Source organism: Cajanus cajan, chromosome 5 (genome assembly GCF_000230855.2).
Source record: "Cajanus cajan strain Asha chromosome 5, NIPB_CcT2T_4, whole genome shotgun sequence".
NCBI lineage: Eukaryota > Viridiplantae > Streptophyta > Magnoliopsida > Fabales > Fabaceae > Cajanus > Cajanus cajan.
Genome location: NC_138521.1, coordinates 66,977,678 through 66,996,915, shown reverse-complemented (window position 1 = coordinate 66,996,915; position 19,238 = coordinate 66,977,678). Strand labels below are relative to the sequence as shown.

The window sequence follows — 19,238 nt, the reverse complement described above, 5'->3', positions numbered from 1 at the left end:
TTTCTTGTATTTTTTCTTTAAAAAATCATTAATATATATATATATATATATATATATATATATATATATATGCATTTTAAAATTAAGAGTGTTAACTTTTTGATGTTTACAAAACATTTACTTGAACTTGATGTTATTCCAGTGGGCCTGAAGGACCCTGTTCAACCTCTCCACTCAGCTTCAACGAACACCAACCAATTGGCCTTTTCTTTAATCAATTATTCTGATTGTGTACACGTTTCGATAAAAGATTTATGGCTGAGATTAATGTAGATTCATAGTATAAATATGTTAAACGGACTAAAATTAATGATTAATTAGACCATTGTATTGCTGGAGGCTAATTTTTCTTCCGTGTTCGGCTTTGTTGGAAAGACCTAACAAAACTCAGAAAAGAGCAGGAAGGTATCCATGCTATATATATTTGAAAAGGAGGAAGCAATTCATTATGTTCTTGCATGTAGTTTGAATCGTTGGATGAAACTTCTACCCCGAAGACGATGATGCATTGAAGGTTGTTAGCGTATTTGCCGAAACAGTAAGGAATGGCAGCAAAGGTAAAAGAAAAGTAAGGTTCAAGAGTCGTAAATTAGTAGCAAGGAAAGTAGGAAACACAGGAATGGGGATCTTTCGTGTGTTGCGTTCATTGTTCTCTACAATTTGTTCCTTTGGGTTCATGTGGCAAGGCTCTGAAATATGAAAAATGGATATTCTGTGGGGTTGGGCTTGAAGACCAAAGAAGGGGACTTCTTGGGGTTTATTCTTCTTTCATTTCACTAAGGTAGAATTCAGGAATGGACTTCGTTTATATATATATATATATATATATATATATGAGGATTATAGAGTGATATGTTATCATTTTTTATATTACTACTTTCATAGGAATCCGTGGTAATATTATCATCATTGTTGTTATTATTGTCATTGTCATTATTATTATTATTGTTATCAATAATTATGATAAGGGTGGTAATAGTTGTTGTGACTATTGACATTAGAATAGTGGATTATAGAGTGATATGTTATCATTTTTAATATTACTACTTTCATAGGAATTGGTGATACTATTATCATCATTGATGTTATTATTGTCATTGTCATTATTATTATTGTTACCAATAATTATGGTAAGGGTGGTAATAGTTGTTGTGATTACTGTCATTAGAATAGTTGTCACTATCACTATTACAATCATTGTGATTACTGCTAGCAAAGCTGATAGCAATAATAGAAATGATGCGACAATAGTTATATGGTTCCTAACCAATCTCTATATGATATTTATTTAAAATTTTAATTTTAAAAAAATTAATAACACTCAATTACATATTATATATAAATTAATTAAAGATCATGTGTGTGTATTTGGATATCAATTTAAAATCATCGTTCGATAGAAAAACATGTATTCCAATGAAGAAGAAAAAAAGCTTGTAAATATAATTTTTATATGATGTTTATTTAAAATTTTAATTCACAAAAAAATTTAATAATATTTAGTTATATATCATATATAAATTAATTAAAGATGGTGTATATTTGAATATCAATTTAAAATCATTGTTAATAATTTTTCTAGCAGCAGGGTGGTGTCAGGTGCCAAATTGAATTTGGTGACTGGATAGCCCGAGTGAAGCTGTCGGTGGATGTCAAGAATGCTTTTAGTTGTCGTTAAGTCCCGTTGAGTAAATTTTGGGACTCCACCACCATGTTTAATAACTTTCATCAGACTAACTCTATCATCATCATGCTCCCTAATTTCGTAAATATGAATCAAAGCACATGCTATATATTTTCTTCAATTGTCTGGCTCCTGTGGGTCAAATTGAAATTAAGTTACACATTAAATTGCAATGTTTCTTCTTATGCCTTATTAATGCATGAGTTAAAAAAAAAAATTCAAATTAGATTGTGTCTAAAACTTTTATGCGTTCAATATTAAAAAAAAACTTTTATGCGTTTAAAATCTGTAAAATGTTATCTTGTCTTAACTCCATTTTTAATATCAGTTATGGCAGGAAACAGCGTTTAAGGCTCTAAGAGCTGGATTCCACTAAGATAATGATGCTTAGTGAGACAATTTTGTGAATGAAAGACATTTTTAATAAGTTTAGGAATGGTATGAATCCTGTTATGGTGGCCATGACAGCAAGGCTTCCACTTGTATTCGTCTCGAGGGTAGTGCCCCTCACTCACTCACTCACTCACTGTCACTACAATCCAAAAACACAATCACGGATATTTTTTTTGGTGGGAGATAGATAATACAATTAGCCGTCAATTTTTTTTTGGTCTTATTGTGGGCACCATTTTTTTCCTTTTACGGAGTTATATTATTTATGTAATGAATTATTGGAATAATTTTTACATAATTTAGTTTATCATATTTTTCTTATCAGTCTCCTTTTAATTTTGGAACATCATACAAAATTCATTTACAACTAACATTTGACTTTGGTGTGTACCTGAAATCTTAATAAGTATTAAATGGTTATGACTCTTGTGACATTCAGTACCTTATGAGAACCTTTCACGTGATGGAAACAGTCAATTCACCACCATCATCAGATTTCAGCCTCTTCAGTCCCAAATTTCTTTTGGTTGCGTCAATTAAAATTTAAAAGAATGAATCACTGTTTTATGATTGCAATGTTCGTTAAATTCACAGATCAATAGTTAGGTAATAATCAACCTTAAAAACTCATTAGATGCTGCAATCTGAACTGCCATAAAAAACATTTGGTTTAGAAAAGGGGGGAGGGGGAGCAGAGCACTTATCTAATTCCTCATAAATCTCTGATTTTGATAATTTCTAAACTGATAAAACAAATCTTTAGTTTGCTTTCTGCCCATTGTAAAGAGTGTCACGGGCGCCACATTTTTCATTTGTCTCACAAAGGAGTGATAGATTCTTCTCACCCACTTCCACTCATACAATTTTCAATTTTTTTTTTCCATGTTTCAAACGGGTGAGATGTGATTAACGATGGAACAATTAATGAATGAATATAACAATTATGCTGATTAAAACGTAAAATAACTTTAACACATTTTTTTTATTGTGATTATAATACATCTTAATTTTTCATTTAGTTGTGCGTGTAGACATTGTATTCACACAAAAATTGTCGTTAGTCACTTCTTAATGCTAAACCGTTTTATTCAAATCTTCATCTTAATAGAGACATATTAGCGTATCATCTCATTTTCCCACTAATATATCTATCTCTAATTTAAAACTTGTCCTTAACTTCTTCCATAATAATTTATTATGTATCACAGAATTCACATTAACCATTAAAAACCTGAGAACAACATGTGGGGTGACTAATGATGTGTCAGAATAAGGTCTCCATTGAATTGAAGCAAGAAGCAACGAAAATTTGTTAATAAATAATCCTCCACTGAGACACCACCTTAATCTAATTATCTCACTGAGATTAGTAAAATATGTATATATGTTACAAGGTTATTTTATTCGTGGTAGTCTCTCTGCCCCAATATAGTTGCTCTCCCAAAGAATAAGGGGTTTGCTACTTCATTATTTTTTTTGTGAGATTTCTTAGTGTGAATTCACTTGTTTTATTGACTATTGTTCTCCCTTGGATCACTGTTAACTTTGTTTAAGTAAGGTTAAAAAGTGTTGTTCAACTTTTACCTCTGCGCCCATGGAAATTTCCAAACTCTGCCAATGCCAGAAGTATGGTTTTCAAGAAACAATTGTCCTTTTCACAAAAAACAGTTCTGGCTTGTTCCATAAACTGTCCGCTCATTGCTTTGGTGTTACTATGTGGGCCACTTCTTCAATCTAACATCCTTTTGTTCTTGCTTCAAGTTACCAACTTCTTCAAAACCTGTAATTTATCCTGAGGTTGTACTTGGAGATTGGAATGGTGGCTTTGGCTTTGATGCTGCAGCTGCTGAAGCTCTACATCACTGGCTTTGCTGTGACAGCCCAAGAATCCAACGGTAGGTGCTTGCTTAATCTTTAGAATTCCAAGTTGAAGTTAATCCTTTGTAAACCTTTCCAAAGTCTGTCAGAGATTGTGCCAGAAAACAAAAATATAATAACTCCTGGTTAAGATATAGGTATTTGATCTGGTTCAAACTCTTCCATTTTACAATGTTGTTATAATAATAATGTAGCTAGCACAGAGAACCTAAACATCTATGCTCAATTTTGCAATCAAATTGAACACTAGACGTCTTCTTCATTGCTTACAAAATCTACTTTTAGTTAGCACATATTGAAGATAAAACAAGCTACCGCTGGGTTCTGAAACCATAGTCTCTCCCTATATTCTTGTTCTTGAGAGATGACATGCTACCAGAAGTTTAGAACCAAAGACAATGGTAACTTGGAACAATGTGATCGACTATAATATTTTTAACCACGCTTTTTATGTAAGGTTCATAATTTCTTAGCCGCTGAAGTGGAAATGAATTACTGATTTGTTTTTTTAGAGAGTAATGACTTCTTGTCTAGGGAAAAATTGCTTTATTATGCAAAGCATTCGCATAGCTGCTTCGACATTTTATTGGTTTATGGTTGTATTCCTATAATCGTTTTAAGACATGGAGGTTCTTCTAGCAAGGGTATTTTTTGCCTTTCTTAATTAGCCATCGTTGGAGGCTAGTGCATTCCTTAAGAATCTGATGGCATGAAGTCTTGAAATTTTTAGATGTAGAAGAATTCTCGCAATTGTTCTTGTTTTTCATGAATTGAACAAAGATCTTTTAAATTTATTTCATATTTGATTATCCGGAACCAGACACTTCAAAACAACCAGAAGACAATAAATATCAAGATTCCAAAATGATTAAACTAATGTTGAAATGAGTCCACATGCTTGCTTGATTAATCAGTCATCTTCTTTGACAATTTTGATTTTTGATTTTTGAGCTTGCTGATATTTTTTTTTCATGAAATTTTGGTAATCCAACTGATAATATCATTTTTAAGGGTCCATTATATCTCCATCTCCAGCATTTTTTCCTGTCATTCCTCCTAGAGTAGGAACACTTGGTCCTATTTACCACGGAGAGGGAAGCAAAGCACCAAACGTACCACCAGATGGAGATGGTATCACAATCTTGTTCAAAATGGCCATCATGTTTTAATTTAAGAATTCTCCATCCCTATTAGTTTCCACTTCCCACTGGTATTCAATACTTATTTTACCTTCTTTCAGGGTTTGTCATATCCTCATCTCCAGCTAGCTTACATGTGTATCTTTCACCTAGCTCTCCAACAATGCCAAATGGTAGTAATCTCGTTCTTTTGATCCATTTAAATAATCTTGTGATCTTCTTAACAAAATATTAGATTTTAATGATCCAGGGCCATTTCTTCAGCCTCCAAAGACATTCCCACCTCCAACAGCTGCTCCAACCCCTCAGAAGATTAAAGACATTGAACCATTCAAATCTCCAAGTCCAAGCAGTATAGCATTATCACCACCATATGAGGTTGTTCCCTCACCATCAGCAGTTCAAGGGAACAAGCCACCATCTGTAAATACAAGTCCACCTCAGATGAAAGTACCTTCTGTTAGGCCTCCTGTCTCCACACCAACTGCTCCAGGTACATGACTGAGTTGCCTCCTGTCACCTAATGCTTACTAGCTAGATAGTTATAAAAATTCCTTTTAAGTTTCAACATCTCCAGCAGTACTAAGCCACAAGATGTTCTTCTATTGAATTTTGAACAGCCCCTATAGCAGTTAATTTGACAAAAGAATCACCTGTCAGCCAGCCTCCAGAACATGGAGTTTTGGCACCAATTGTTCACCAAAGGAATGCAAGTATGGGTCACAACTTGGAGCCTGCTCAACCAGGTTTCTACTAGATGATTTTTATTTATTTATTTTAAGTTTTCTTCTTTATTACCCAGTTCCAACTGGTTTTGATCCTAAATCTTATTTTCTATTGTATTATTTTGGGACAGCCTCAGTTGCTATACCTCCCACAACTCACAAATTAAAAACAATGGACAGAGAACCAACACAGCATGGAAGCATTCCGCCTAATGTTCATAAAAGCATTACAAATAAAGGTCACACTTCTGAGCCAGTTTCACCGGGTAGGTAACAGCCTTAATAATTCATCTTTGAAATTCAACTATATGGTTCTTAACTTCTCTTTTTCATTGAAGTACAGAATCTGTTGCATCCCCACCAAGGAAAGTGGAAAATAACCCACCAGAGGCCCACCCTATTGTCCCAACAACAACTCCATCCATATTACCTGGTAAAATTTAATAATTTTTTTTTATGAAAGAGGGCAAGATAAAGTTTAAATTTACATCTAAGTTATCAATTTTCTCATTATTTGTTTGTTGAATTCATGCATCTCTGTTGGATAATCTTAAATTTCTAGAGATATCCGAGATATCCGAGATATTCGAGATATCCAAGATATCCGGGATATCCGATTTAGTTATCTGGAATTATTTGATTTTGAGTTATTTGGTTTCAGATTAGATAAGATAGTTTTTTGGTAAGTTTTGATTTGATAAGATATTTTATTATCTTCTTGTTAATTCAGTACGTTGTACAATGGCTATTTAAAGGCCATCTCTTATTCAATAAAAATCACAGTGAGTTGCTACGATCACCCACAATTTTAGTGTTACTCGTCTCTCTTAGTTTTTCTACAAATTGGTATCAGAGCTATATGCTCTGAGTGCCGAGTGTGAGAGGAAAGCAGTGTGCGCCTGTGAAGGGGGAAGAAAGAAGAAAGAGAGAGTAATGGCAAAGGTTGTGAATGGAATGACCGTACCACAACTGTCAAAGAAAACCAATTATGATAATTGGTGTTTACAAATGAAGACCCTGTTGGGTTCCCAAAGTCTATGGGACATAGTGGAGAAGGGGTTCCAAGAACCCGAGGAGGACGAAGACCAATCTGTGGCTCAGATTGCCACATTGGAAAAGACACGAGTGAAGGACAAATCGGCTTTGTATTTTTGTACAATGCCGTGGATGAGTCAGGTTTCGAGAAGATTGCAAACGCTGCATCTTCAAAGGAAGCATGGAAGATCTTAGAGGTTGCGCACAGAGGTAACCACCGTGTCAGACAGATCCGACTTCAAACTCTCCGAGGAGAGTTTGAGAGTTTGAAGATGGAGGATAAGGAACAAGTATCCGAGTACATAACTCGGGTGGAGAAGGTGGCTAACCAACTAGGAAGGAATGGGGAGCCAATGCCAGCAAGTAGAATTGTGGAGAAAATCTTGAGATCATTAACAGATGATTTCGAGAGTATTGCATGCGTAATTGAGGAGTCAAAGGACTTGTCAGTTCTCTCAGTGGAAGAGCTCGCTGGGTCACTCGAAGCCCACGAACAAAGGAGGAGGAAGATGAAGAATACTCTTGATCAAGCATTACAGGCGCAACTTGATTTGAATGAAACTCGGAACACTCAGGGCCGAAGATCAGGAGGACAAGGACGAGGTGATCATGGAGGACGAGGCAAAGGACGAGGTGATCATGGAGGTGATCAAGGACGAGGTCGAGGACGAGGTGACCATGGAGGTGGACAAGGACGAGGTGATCGTAGCCAAGGAAGTCAGCCGAGGTCCGAGGTGGAATGTTATAAGTGTGGCAAACTCGGCCACTACGCAAAGGAATGCAGATCGGCAAATTGCTACAACTGTGGCAAATACGGTCACATAGCAAAGTATTGCCGAGCTAAAAGCCGAAGTGAAGAAAAAGGGAAGAATCTTCTCACAGAAGAAGAGGACGAGGAAGCAGGAATTTTGATGATGACGCAGAGCTCGGAGACCAAGCTACGTCCGAGTTCTGCCTCCGAGGTCCAGCTAAACTTGAGTTGCGTCGAGAGATCAACAATTGAGCCTCCAAGCTCATATGAGAAGTCAGAAGCCGAGCTTGATTCAAGTTGCCTAAACAACTCGGTCTGGTATTTGGACACTGGAGCGAGCAATCATATGTGTGGAGAAGAAAGTTTCTTCAACGAACTCATCAAGGTAAAGGCTGGATTCGTGTCATTTGGGGATGATTCCAAGGTGGCGGTAAAAGGGCGTGGAACCATCAAGTTTATGCAGAAGGATGGACGAGTTGGAGAAATAAGGAATGTCTACTACGTTCCCGAGCTTAAGAATAACATCTTAAGCATGGGGCAGATGATGGAGAAAGGAAACTCGGTTCTGATGAAGGATCGAGTGCTTTATTTGAAGGACAAGCATGATCGTTTGATAGCCCGAGTGGAGATGAAAAAGAATAGGATGTATAAACTGGAGCTGAACATCCTTCAAAATAAGTGCTTGAAGCTGGACGTGAAGGATGAAGCCATGATGTGGCATTTTCGTTTTGGGCATTTAAACTTTGGAGGCTTGGCCGAGCTATCAAGGAAGGAGTTGGTGCATGGACTACGTGGTGTTGAGTTTGACAAGAAGTTTTGTGAAGCGTGTGTACTTGGAAAGCATACAAGGACAAGTTTTCCGAGCTCGTCCGAGCACAAAGCGAAGGAGCAACTTGGGCTGATACACACTGACTTGTGTGGACCAATCTCTCCAGCATCTTTCAGTGGTAAGAAATATTTCATCTCTTTCATAGATGATTTCTCTCGAAAGACCTGGGTATATTTTTTGCAAGAAAAATCAAAGGCATTTGAAGCTTTTAAGAAGTTTAAAGTCATGGTGGAGAAAGAGACTAACAAGCAAATTAAAGCTTTGAGGTCGGACAGAGGTGGAGAATTCACATCGGCAGAGTTTATGGAATACTGTGAAGAGCAAGGTATAAAGCGTCTTCTCACAGCTCCATATTCACCACAACAAAATGGAGTAGCTGAAAGAAAGAATCGTACTATTCTTGAAATGGTCCGAACCATGCTTAAAGGGAAGAATATGCCTGAGAAGTTTTGGGCAGAGGCAGTACAGTGTGCTATATATATACAGAACAGGTGCCCACATTCAAAATTGGATGATGTGACACCTCAAGAAGCATGGAGTGGACAAAAACCGAGTATACGTCACTTCAGGATCTTTGGAAGCCTTGCTTACGGTCATGTTCCAGCTCAGCTCAGAACGAAGCTTGATGATAGGAGCAAGAAGTACATTTTGATCGGGTATGAAAAGGCAAAAGCCTACAAATTGTATAACCCTGTTACAGGTAAAATTCTGGTAAGCCGAGATGTCCAAGTAGATGAGGAAAGTGAGTGGAGTTGGAGTAACTCGGAAACGACCTCGGGGAGCTCGAACTCTGAAAGGGAGAACTCGGAGATAATAGGGAGAAGCTCGGATAGGACCAATGAGCATTCCGAGGAAGATGATGAACCTGAGCAACTTAGAACTCGGAGCTTGCAAGACATCTACAACTCCACTGACGAGTTACATGTAGTATGTCTATTGACAAGAACAGAAGACATAAAATCTGAAGAGGTGGTACTTGATGAAAGATGGAAGAAAGCAACGGATGAGGAGATCGGATCAATTGAGAAGAGTGAGATGGGAAGTAAAGCTGAGCTAGTTGAGGAGTTTAAAGAAGTGAAGAGGGAGTTTGTGATGACCGATTTGGACATCATGAAGTACTTTCTGGGTTTAAAGGTGGACCAAAGAGCAACGGGTATTTTTGTGTCCCAAAAGAGGCATCGGCCACCTCGACGCAGGGGGTGCTGGACGTTGCATGGCTCGCGGGGCCATGGTACACAGAGGAGTATCGCGCTCTGGTGGAAGAAGCATCGAAATGAAAGAAGAAGGAGAAATTTAAGATTATGGGGGAGTTTTGTTGGATAATCTTAAATTTCTAGAGATATCCGAGATATCCGAGATATTCGAGATATCCAAGATATCCGGGATATCCGATTTAGTTATCTGGAATTATTTGATTTTGAGTTATTTGGTTTCAGATTAGATAAGATAGTTTTTTGGTAAGTTTTGATTTGATAAGATATTTTATTATCTTCTTGTTAATTCAGTACGTTGTACAATGGCTATTTAAAGGCCATCTCTTATTCAATAAAAATCACAGTGAGTTGCTACGATCACCCACAATTTTAGTGTTACTCGTCTCTCTTAGTTTTTCTACAATCTCCAGTTACATCATCTCCAAGTGCATTTCCGTATAAACCACCACTGGTCCATCAAAGTTACCAGGTGGATATTATGAGAAAGGATGTTGTTCTATGAACTTACCCCTCTTTTTGTCATTTGTCTTAAAATATTTTACAATTGCATTATGCTGTTAAAGTTAAATCCTTCAGCATCTTCATTTTGACGTTTATACTCTCTCCACAATTCACTTACAATAATGAAAGTTTGAAATGTAAAACTCAAGTATATTTTGCTGCCTGTTTGAATTACTATTACTATTGATAATCCAAAAACTATAGTGATTGTATCTATCCTTCCCATTATCACTTAATAATGTGCAATCGAGAAATGTGTATTCAGGTACTTTTACATTCAAATTGAGATTAAAAAAATGGCAATCATGACAAATATGTAATGTTTCTCTAACTTGCATAATCCTTACTCCTTGCATAAAGAAATAATAAAATCATGACCATGTTACTGTTTAACACTGTTTCTTTATGAAGTTTGCATGCAAGTTGACAAAAAATTTGCTACTGCGCATGCAGGAAATAATGTTACTATTAAGATGTCTTAGCTGTTTAATTCCAACTGTCGGCATTTAATTTTCTGCTAGTAACTTGATAATGAAAAACCATTTTTTTTGGGTCATATTTTACTTTCCAATTTTGTTCTTAATAATCAAATGTTCTCTTGTAGCTATCAGTTTAGAGTGCTAAACATGTATATCTGCTTTAGTTATCTTCAAATTGTATAATTCAATCATACTTCAATTCATTGACACTTGATTAACACAAAACATGTGGTACGGCACCAGTTGCCTCTCCCACTCCTTTGAGAAGCATCAATTGGAAGAAAGGTGGAGCACCAGTTGTTGCCCCTTTGTCCAGAAATCCAAAGCCATTTCCAGCTGTAATACACTCCCATGCTCAAGGTAGGCTCACACTACTTCTATATCAAAAGTTATTTTTTAATACACTTCCTGCCACAATACGCTTTTTCTATAGCAATAGTTGCAAAATTTCATCTAAAGAATTCACATTGATCCTAGAGCATGAGCTATAGAAAGATTACCCAAATAATAGAGTTCAAACTTAAAAATTGGCAAAACAATATAAAATTGACATCTTATTGGAATGTTATTGTGAATGTAGTTACCACTTACCAAACCATTGTTTGTATCCTATAGCTCCCGCAGCACAAAACGCGTGGCAATTACATCATGCTCCCGAGCCATTGATTTCACCTCCTAAATCTCCTTCCAATAAAGAATATCATTCTCCTATGATGTCACCTTCGACCTCATTTTATAAGCATCCTCGTACAGGTGAGATAACTACCAGCCCTTCTCTGCATCATCATATATGATTTCTCCTCCCACTTCAAAACACGAAGGTTTGCTATATACATGACTTATTAAAATTGTGCCAAAAAATGAAGTTCTTTGCTACAATGGAATATATAGCCAAATTTTATTTTTCACTTTTGATGCAGGAGAAGCAATTCCTCCCTTATTGCCACCATCAAGTGGACAAAGACATCATGCTCCACCACCAATGAACTCAAGTTCCTCTATAAGTATTATAAATCTTTTTATATGTTTATTCAATGAGTATGAGAAGTAAACAAAGGGCATTTCTAATTACTCTTTTTTTTTTTGTTGCTCGATAGGTACTTCAGTTTCCCCATTGTCTTCCCCTATTCATTCACACATGGACCAAGTTTCACCTGCTAATTCTCCATCAATCAAATTTGCACCTCCCCCAACCAGAAGTATGAAAGGCTGAAGCTCCATCTTTTTTCTGGATTACAGAAATTCCATATTTATTACTTCATTAAAATAACTTAGAAAATCTTGTCCCTTCATTATCATCTACTTATTAGAATGTCTTATTCTTTGTTTTTGTTATTATGTACCATTTTTCCTCTTAAAGTACCTCCATCTGAGTCTTCTTCAAAGAGACCCAAGATGCCAATACTGCCTCAAGTTCAAGCACTGCCACCCCCACCTCCTAATGAAGGTTAGTTCTTTCTATGCTTAATATCATAGCTGTCACCTCCACTTCTCATTCAGTTAGCAGCCTTGTTCAACATTGCTGAATTATACATTTTTCAGATTGTTTATCAACAGTGTGCACAGAACCTTATACAAATTCTCCGCCTGGAGAACCTTGCAGATGCGTCTGGCCCATGCGCATTGGTCTTCGCCTTAGTGTTTCTCTCTATACCTTCTTCCCTTTGGTTTCAGAACTAGCTTCTGAAATTGCCACTGGGGTTTTCATGAAACAAAGTCAAGTTCGCATTATGGGAGCAAATGCAGCAGACCAACAACCTGAGAAAACTGTTGTCCTTATTGATTTGGTGCCACTTGGGGGAGAGTTTGATAATACTACAGCCTTTTTGACTTCTGACAGATTTTGGCACAAAAAGGTTCTTATAAAAGCTTTCTACTTTGGAGACTATGACGTGTTATATGTGACTTATCCAGGTATATAAAAATTTCAATTTCTTGTCTAGCCCCTTGTGTCTGTCTCTTAATGAGAAATTTTATGTGGTCCTAATTCTTTGTATGTAGGTTTACCTCCTTCTCCTCCTTTACGTCCTTCAAGCCTTAACATCTTCGATGGTGGTCCATATTCCACTAATGGCAGTAATGGAGGGAAAATAAAGCCCTTTGGGGTTGACATACAGAAGAAACATCATAAAGGTGGACTTAGTAGAGGCATAATTGCCATCATAGCTGTTACAGTTTCTTTAGCAGTTGTTTTATGTGCTTCTGCTGCCTGGTTCATGATCAAGTTCAGAGATCATGTTAATCAGCCAGTATCAACCCCACGGCAGCTTTTGCCACCTTCTCTCACAAAAGAACCAGGTAATACAACTGATATTCTAAGGACCAAGTGAACTAGATACTGGAATTTTCCATGTTAGTTTATTGTCCTAGTGTTTTATGATTAAAAATGACATTGTATTTATGTATTACAAATTAACTGTTGAGGTAGGAAGACACGGCAGGATTTTTCACTGAAAAAGAATAATGGAATTTCAAGGATCTGAATAAAATAGTATTTTGAAATAAGATTATTCTAGACCTTTACTTTTGAATGTTTCCTTATCACATGATAATTATGACATACAAATTGATTGTTTTTATCATTTTGGGGTCCTTTTGCTTACAAGACATGAATTTCATAGGCACTGCTGGATCACTTAGAAGTGGGGGAGTTGGTTCAGTTTCCACATCATTTCGATCTAGCATTGCTGCTTATACAGGATTTGCTAAGACTTTCGGTATGAATGACATTGTGAAAGCTACTGATAATTTTCATGTTTCAAGAATACTTGGAGAAGGCGGTTTTGGGCGCGTGTACAGCGGTATCCTTGAAGATGGGATGGAAGTGGCAGTGAAAGTTCTAAAGAGGGAGGACCATCATGGCGATCGTGAATTCTTAGCTGAAGTTGAAATGCTTAGTCGTCTTCACCATAGAAATTTGGTCAAGTTAGTTGGTATATGTACTGAAGACAGCTTCCGCTGCTTGGTTTATGAACTCATTCCAAATGGAAGCGTGGAATCCCATTTACATGGTACTTAAATCTGCTTCTTATTTGCATACTTCATCCTTGAGGTAGCATGCAAGTTGTTTAGTTCTTCAAGATGATGTTTATATTTTCTACTATTGTCTTCTGAAAGGGGTTGATAGGGAAAACAGCCCACTTGATTGGGGTGCCCTGATGAAGATAGCTCTTGGTGCAGCTCGTGGTCTAGCTTACCTGCACGAAGATTCAAGTCCCCGTGTTATACATAGGGACTTCAAGTCTAGCAACATATTGTTGGAAGGTGATTTTACACCTAAAGTATCTGATTTTGGCTTGGCTCGAACAGCAACAGATGAGGAGAATAAACACATATCAACACGCGTCATGGGAACTTTTGGGTATGAAGTTTTCTTCCTTTCATTCGTCTGTTGAATTTAAATCCATGTTTATATCTGCACTTGATTGAAACCTATTCTTTTTCCGGTTGATTTTCAGTATCATGCATTTGCTGATATATATATTTTTTGATATTGGAAAATTTGATTTAGTTACGTGGCTCCGGAGTATGCGATGACTGGCCATCTTCTTGTCAAGAGTGATGTTTACAGCTATGGTGTTGTACTTCTAGAGCTTTTGACTGGAAGAAAACCTATAGACATGTCACAATCTCCTGGACAAGAGAATCTTGTCGCTTGGGCTCGTCCACTTCTCACAAGTAAAGAAGGATTGGATGCAATGATAGATCCATCTCTTGGAGCTGATGTGCCTTTCGACAGTGTGGCTAAAGTTGCAGCCATTGCTTCAATGTGTGTGCAACCGGAGGTATCAAACCGTCCTTTCATGGGTGAGGTTGTGCAGGCTTTAAAACTTGTATGTAATGAATGTGATGAAGCAAAAGAAGAAACAGGCTCAAGAAGTTCTAGCCAGGAAGATTTATCTGTTGATTTAGATCTAGGAATCAGCACTGTTTCTGGTCAGCCACCAGATAATTTCCAAAGCCAATTCTCCCCTACTAACTTTGATTCTGGAGTTGACATTGAAAGAGGCTTGGCAGCATCAGAACTGTTCAGTTCATCAGCAAGATTTGGCAGGGTGGAGTCTGGATCATTTAGAAGAAACTCTTATTCAGGTCCTCTGAGAACCGGAAGAAGCCAAAAGTTGTGGCAGATAATTAGAAGTCTTTCTAGTGGCAGTGGCAGTGAACATGGAACAATGTTAAAGTTATGATCATATTCCCATGAAGAAATTGCATTTTTTTGCTGGATTTGTTAATATGCAGTTCATAATCCTAACTTTGCAATAGGCATTCACTCCACGGCTTGAGAGCCTTATTAGGCTTAACTTGGTAATGAAAGCATGTTGTAGATAGTGCCATGCTTCTCAATACACCACTTGTATTTAAGTTTTTTTTTGGTGAGATAGGATGGTGCAATTCTAATTTTACAGAAGTGATCGTTTGCTTATAGGTCTGGTATCAGATGTGTGCAAGTTCAACAACAATGACATGGTGCGAGAAAGTAGAGGGGACAAAAGCGATATCCAAGAAGGGACAAGAAGTTATTACATATGAAAGCTGACCCACAAGCTTATCGATTCAAAGCTTACACGCAAACACAGACTACGATTTAGTATTAATCGATGAAGGCAATCTGCTTTGAACTAATGAACAAGTCCTGAATCCTAGTACAAAAAAACAGAAAAAACAAAAACTCTTCCACGAACAAATTTTGTATACTGTATCAACGAATTGCCTTACACACTGTTTCAAGTTAGTCCTAGGGTGAAAAAGAGTAATGGCTTCATGTAAAAATGCACGTCAGCACAAAAAAATAAACAGCAGTGAAGGCTACACAAAATCCGTTATCCTTACTGAGTTGTTTTTGTATCTTGTTTTATGGGATATATTTTTTCAAGAGGAGAATGATATCTTGATGTGCATCAGAAATTCTTGCTAAGATATTAGGAATGATACTGTCTCTTGGAGTCTAAACTCTCGTAAATTTATTAAAAAATATAAAAAAATATTTTATCAAACATATCATGCTTCTTTTGCCACAACTATAGATATGAGTATTTTGAGAATACACCTTAATGACTAATGGATAACAATGACTCCCATAGGCCTTTTTTCTAAAATATACAATTAATAAGATGACTGTTTGATCATTCCAAAAAGGATTCATAATAATAGAGTATATATGTTTTATAAATTCATTTTTTTTTATATTTTTAATAATGTGAGATTTTATTTATATTTCAATAATCTTCTGCAATAAAATAAAATATATTGAACTTATGTAATAATATTTATGTTAGAGTAAAAAGTTTAAAGTCACTAAGTCCATTTAACAAAGGAGGATTAAGTACCAAGTAACCTGTTAGTATTTAAAAAAATAAAAAAATAAACACAGGATAAACAATTATTCTAGATAAATCGTGTGGAGGGAAGGATTTAGTGACAGCATAATTTTTTTTAATAAAGGAGAGATGATTTTATTTTTCTTTTGTAGAAGATAGACATTGATTTAATTTTTATTATAAAATATCACTTTTTCTTATAGAAATGGAGGATCAAGTATTTTACATGAGGTAATTCAAATCACATTTTTGTTATTGTATAAAATAAAAAATTAAAAGTCACTCATAATCACAATCATACAATAAGAACTTTTAAAATTTGAGTTCATGATGCATAAAAACACAAGATAATCAAATAATTGAAAACCCCATATTTGATTCCTGTTGTATTAAAAAATCATTCGGGGTAGTAGATGAGAGATAGCCGTTACAGGTCCAAAAATAAAATAATTGAAATATTTTGCTTTATATTTTTTTTTTCTAAGGTGATTTTCATTACCTTGTGAAAAAAACTCATTGGAGCAGTGTTAAGAGGGTTTGGGCCTAAGAAGTTGGGCTTGTTGCAAGTGTAAGGTGCGCTGAAAGCCGCTGACGTTGAAATATAGAGTCTGGATTCTGATTTGCGAGTCAGCGAAGAGAGGGGTTTGCATTTGCACTCTGCACTTTGCTTAGCAGTTGAAGATCCGGTGTTGCAATCTCTGCATTCTGTAATGGTATTTCAATTTCATTTTGGTTGTGTGTTTTCAATTCGGATTTGGATTTGGATTTGGATTTGAATTTTGTGATTTTGATTTGTTGTGGAAGGCTCCAAAAGCAATAACGAGTCCGGTCCCCGATGCGTGGTACCCTGCACTCTCCGTCCTCACTCTCGTCATCGGCCTCCTCTTAACCGCCTCTTTCTTCATGTCAGTTCCTTCTTCCATTTCGATTTAATTTGCCTGCAAATTCTATCAATCTTAGGGGTTTCACTCACGCTCCATTTCATTTATCATTTTTCTCACTGCTCGAATGCTGATTTTTGTTGTTCCTGAGTACCAAAAGAGGGTCGATCTTTGATTTCGCAATTGTAGAGCGAAATCTAATGTGGGATGTAGTTCATTAAGCTTGGACAAGGCCAAGGTTTTAAGTTGTGGTTGCATTCGGTTCTGTATTTGTTGTGATCCTTGATGCTGTGAGAAATTGCAAACAGAGGCAGCCGATGTGACCACAATTGCAATCGCAGGGACTCCAATTACCTTAACCATGCAACCACAACTCATGGTTGTGGACTGATTTTTAAAATCATGGACAAGAGTGTTTGCAGAAGAACCTTCTATTCCAAGGGTAGTACTGTAGGGATTCTGTTCAGGATGCTGTTATGTTTATATTTCAAGCAAAAATGTCTTCTACTTTAGGGTGTTTTCATATGCATCACTTCAACTGAATTGGCCCCTTTTTTGCCCTTCTTGTTAGCCAACTAATGCACAATGAAGTGTTGACACTTCAAAATAGGAGTTGTGTCTGTGTCATATCTTGTTCAAACATATATAGATAGTTGTCAAAATGGGTGGGTTTATTGTCCACTGTTGTCTGGCTTTGTGTAATCTCGTGAGACAAAGGTGATTGTGGTTAAGCAAAGAACTTTTGTAGTTGAGTCAGGGTTATATATGTGAAATGTGACCCTGGAGCTGAATGTTATTGTTGATTTTGTGACATATTAGTGATAGGTCGTAGCTATTATTGATTTTGTGACCTATCTGCTTTTAGTGATAAGTCGTAGGTGTGTGTTCAGCTTGGACTGTCGTATATTTTTTGTGGTGTTTAATGATGTTTCAAAACTTAAAAGGATATCAGGGGTATCCCCTTCTGTTAGGTGAAGTTTCATGAACTATGAATGTTCATGTCACACTAACTGCCATCAGTGCATCTATATTCCTCTTTATACATTAAATAAATGGATGTATTATTTGCAGTTATGAAGCAACCTCTTCTAGGAAAAGTCGTTCACTTGCTCAGGAGCTGATAACTGGAGCAGTGGCGTCAGTGTTCTTGGTATGTATTTTTCATGTTTCCTTTCTTCAGTTATTTTTTGACATGAAACTGGTTTGATACGGTAAACTTATGCTTATGTGTCTATCTTCTTAACAGGGTTTTGGATCCTTGTTCCTCCTACTTGCTTGTGGCGTTTATGTCTAATTAAACATTGAATTCGATGAAAATTTTGCTAAGCAAATAGCTTAAATGAAAAAATTTCTTTGGACATTTTAGTTTGATATCTGACTAAAGTTATGTTCTTAATCTATTAATAACAATGTTGGTTGTGTGTAATGCTCCAGAAGATTGTGATATCTGATATAGTTTTACAGTTTGATTCTGGGGTATATTTCTATATGCTGAATGCCCTGAACATCATGGTTGACAGTATACGCAACGTTATTTGGGGCCTCTCAATCTTGGTTGGGTGATTTTGCGTGCATTCAGGCTTTAAAAAATTGTCATTTCGATAAATTTTCTTATCTTTCCCATTTTCATTTCATCTGAGAGAATTTCTTCTGGTGGATTCCGTCTAAGTTTTTTTTACCTCTTCATGATTTTCCTCAACAAATAGTGCAAGTGTAATTTTTCTACTTCATCCATCTTCCTTCCATTTTCATACCAAACTATCGAACGCCAAAGGAAAAGAGAAAACAATATTTAACCAAAGCAATTCTTGTTCATAGCATGAGAAGGTTTTCCTTAGATTGAACTGACCAATTCTTGTTTCATTTTGGGATCAGGATCCTTTCCAGCGGTTACTCTCTTCATCTTTATCTTTCTATTATTTCCTCTTTTTCTCTTCAACTAGACAAATACCAGGGTGAACCGGTATATGGTGTATCACTATAATTCACCATCAATAGGTGGTTTATGGTTTATCACTATTATTTTCACCATCGTATTTATCCCTTCCACCCGATGGTATCATGTATTTTTCCCACCTGATTGTTTTCTCCCTCCCGCTCAACTTGAATATCACAGGTATTTATTCTGTCTCTTTTCTCTATATTTTTCCTTGCTGGAGGGGCAAGAGACTAGAGAGGATCAATTTTCAGAGAGTTGAAATATTATTATTGTTCAAACAAATATAAGAACATTCTCTTTTTAGTGGAAAGGAAAGAAAAACAGGTAGCATTCAGTAAACTTTGTTTTTTTATATTTTTTGTTTATAAATTTGTCTATTTCGAGTGGGGATAGTGGGAGACTTGTTATTCCTAAGAAAAAGAAGCTACTAACATTCTAACCTGGCTAAAGATAGAGAAAGGTTTGTTGG

General features: G+C 36.3%; 2 protein-coding genes across 8 annotated transcripts; both read left to right on the top strand.

Annotated features, from left to right (window-relative positions):
• Window positions 1–3,466: 3,466 nt before the first annotated feature.
• LOC109808351 (receptor-like serine/threonine-protein kinase ALE2) lies at window positions 3,467–15,476 on the top strand. Of its 7 annotated transcripts, none has more exons than XM_083075757.1 (17): window positions 3,467–3,972; window positions 4,967–5,086; window positions 5,196–5,267; window positions 5,330–5,587; window positions 5,715–5,840; window positions 5,951–6,085; window positions 6,163–6,252; window positions 10,872–10,988; window positions 11,244–11,381; window positions 11,549–11,632; window positions 11,726–11,827; window positions 11,989–12,075; window positions 12,171–12,542; window positions 12,630–12,926; window positions 13,235–13,639; window positions 13,809–13,989; window positions 14,140–15,476. In XM_083075757.1, the coding sequence occupies exons 1-17, from the start codon at window positions 3,894–3,896 to the stop codon at window positions 14,816–14,818; spliced, it is 3,342 nt and encodes a 1,113-aa protein (XP_082931883.1). In that variant the 5' UTR covers window positions 3,467–3,893; the 3' UTR covers window positions 14,819–15,476. The 7 variants fall into 7 exon arrangements, with proteins under 7 accessions (XP_082931883.1, XP_082931882.1, XP_082931879.1 ...); XM_083075756.1 differs by having other exon boundaries at window positions 3,471–3,972; window positions 4,991–5,086; window positions 13,746–13,989; XM_083075753.1 differs by having other exon boundaries at window positions 3,472–3,972; window positions 13,746–13,989.
• A 1,027-nt stretch (window positions 15,477–16,503) lies between these two features.
• On the top strand, window positions 16,504–18,299 carry LOC109809217 (uncharacterized). The gene is made up of 4 exons (XM_020372466.3): window positions 16,504–16,662; window positions 16,754–16,854; window positions 17,902–17,980; window positions 18,077–18,299. Exons 1-4 carry the CDS (start codon window positions 16,660–16,662, stop codon window positions 18,122–18,124), a joined length of 231 nt encoding a protein of 76 aa, XP_020228055.1. The 5' UTR covers window positions 16,504–16,659; the 3' UTR covers window positions 18,125–18,299.
• Window positions 18,300–19,238: the final 939 nt, after the last annotated feature.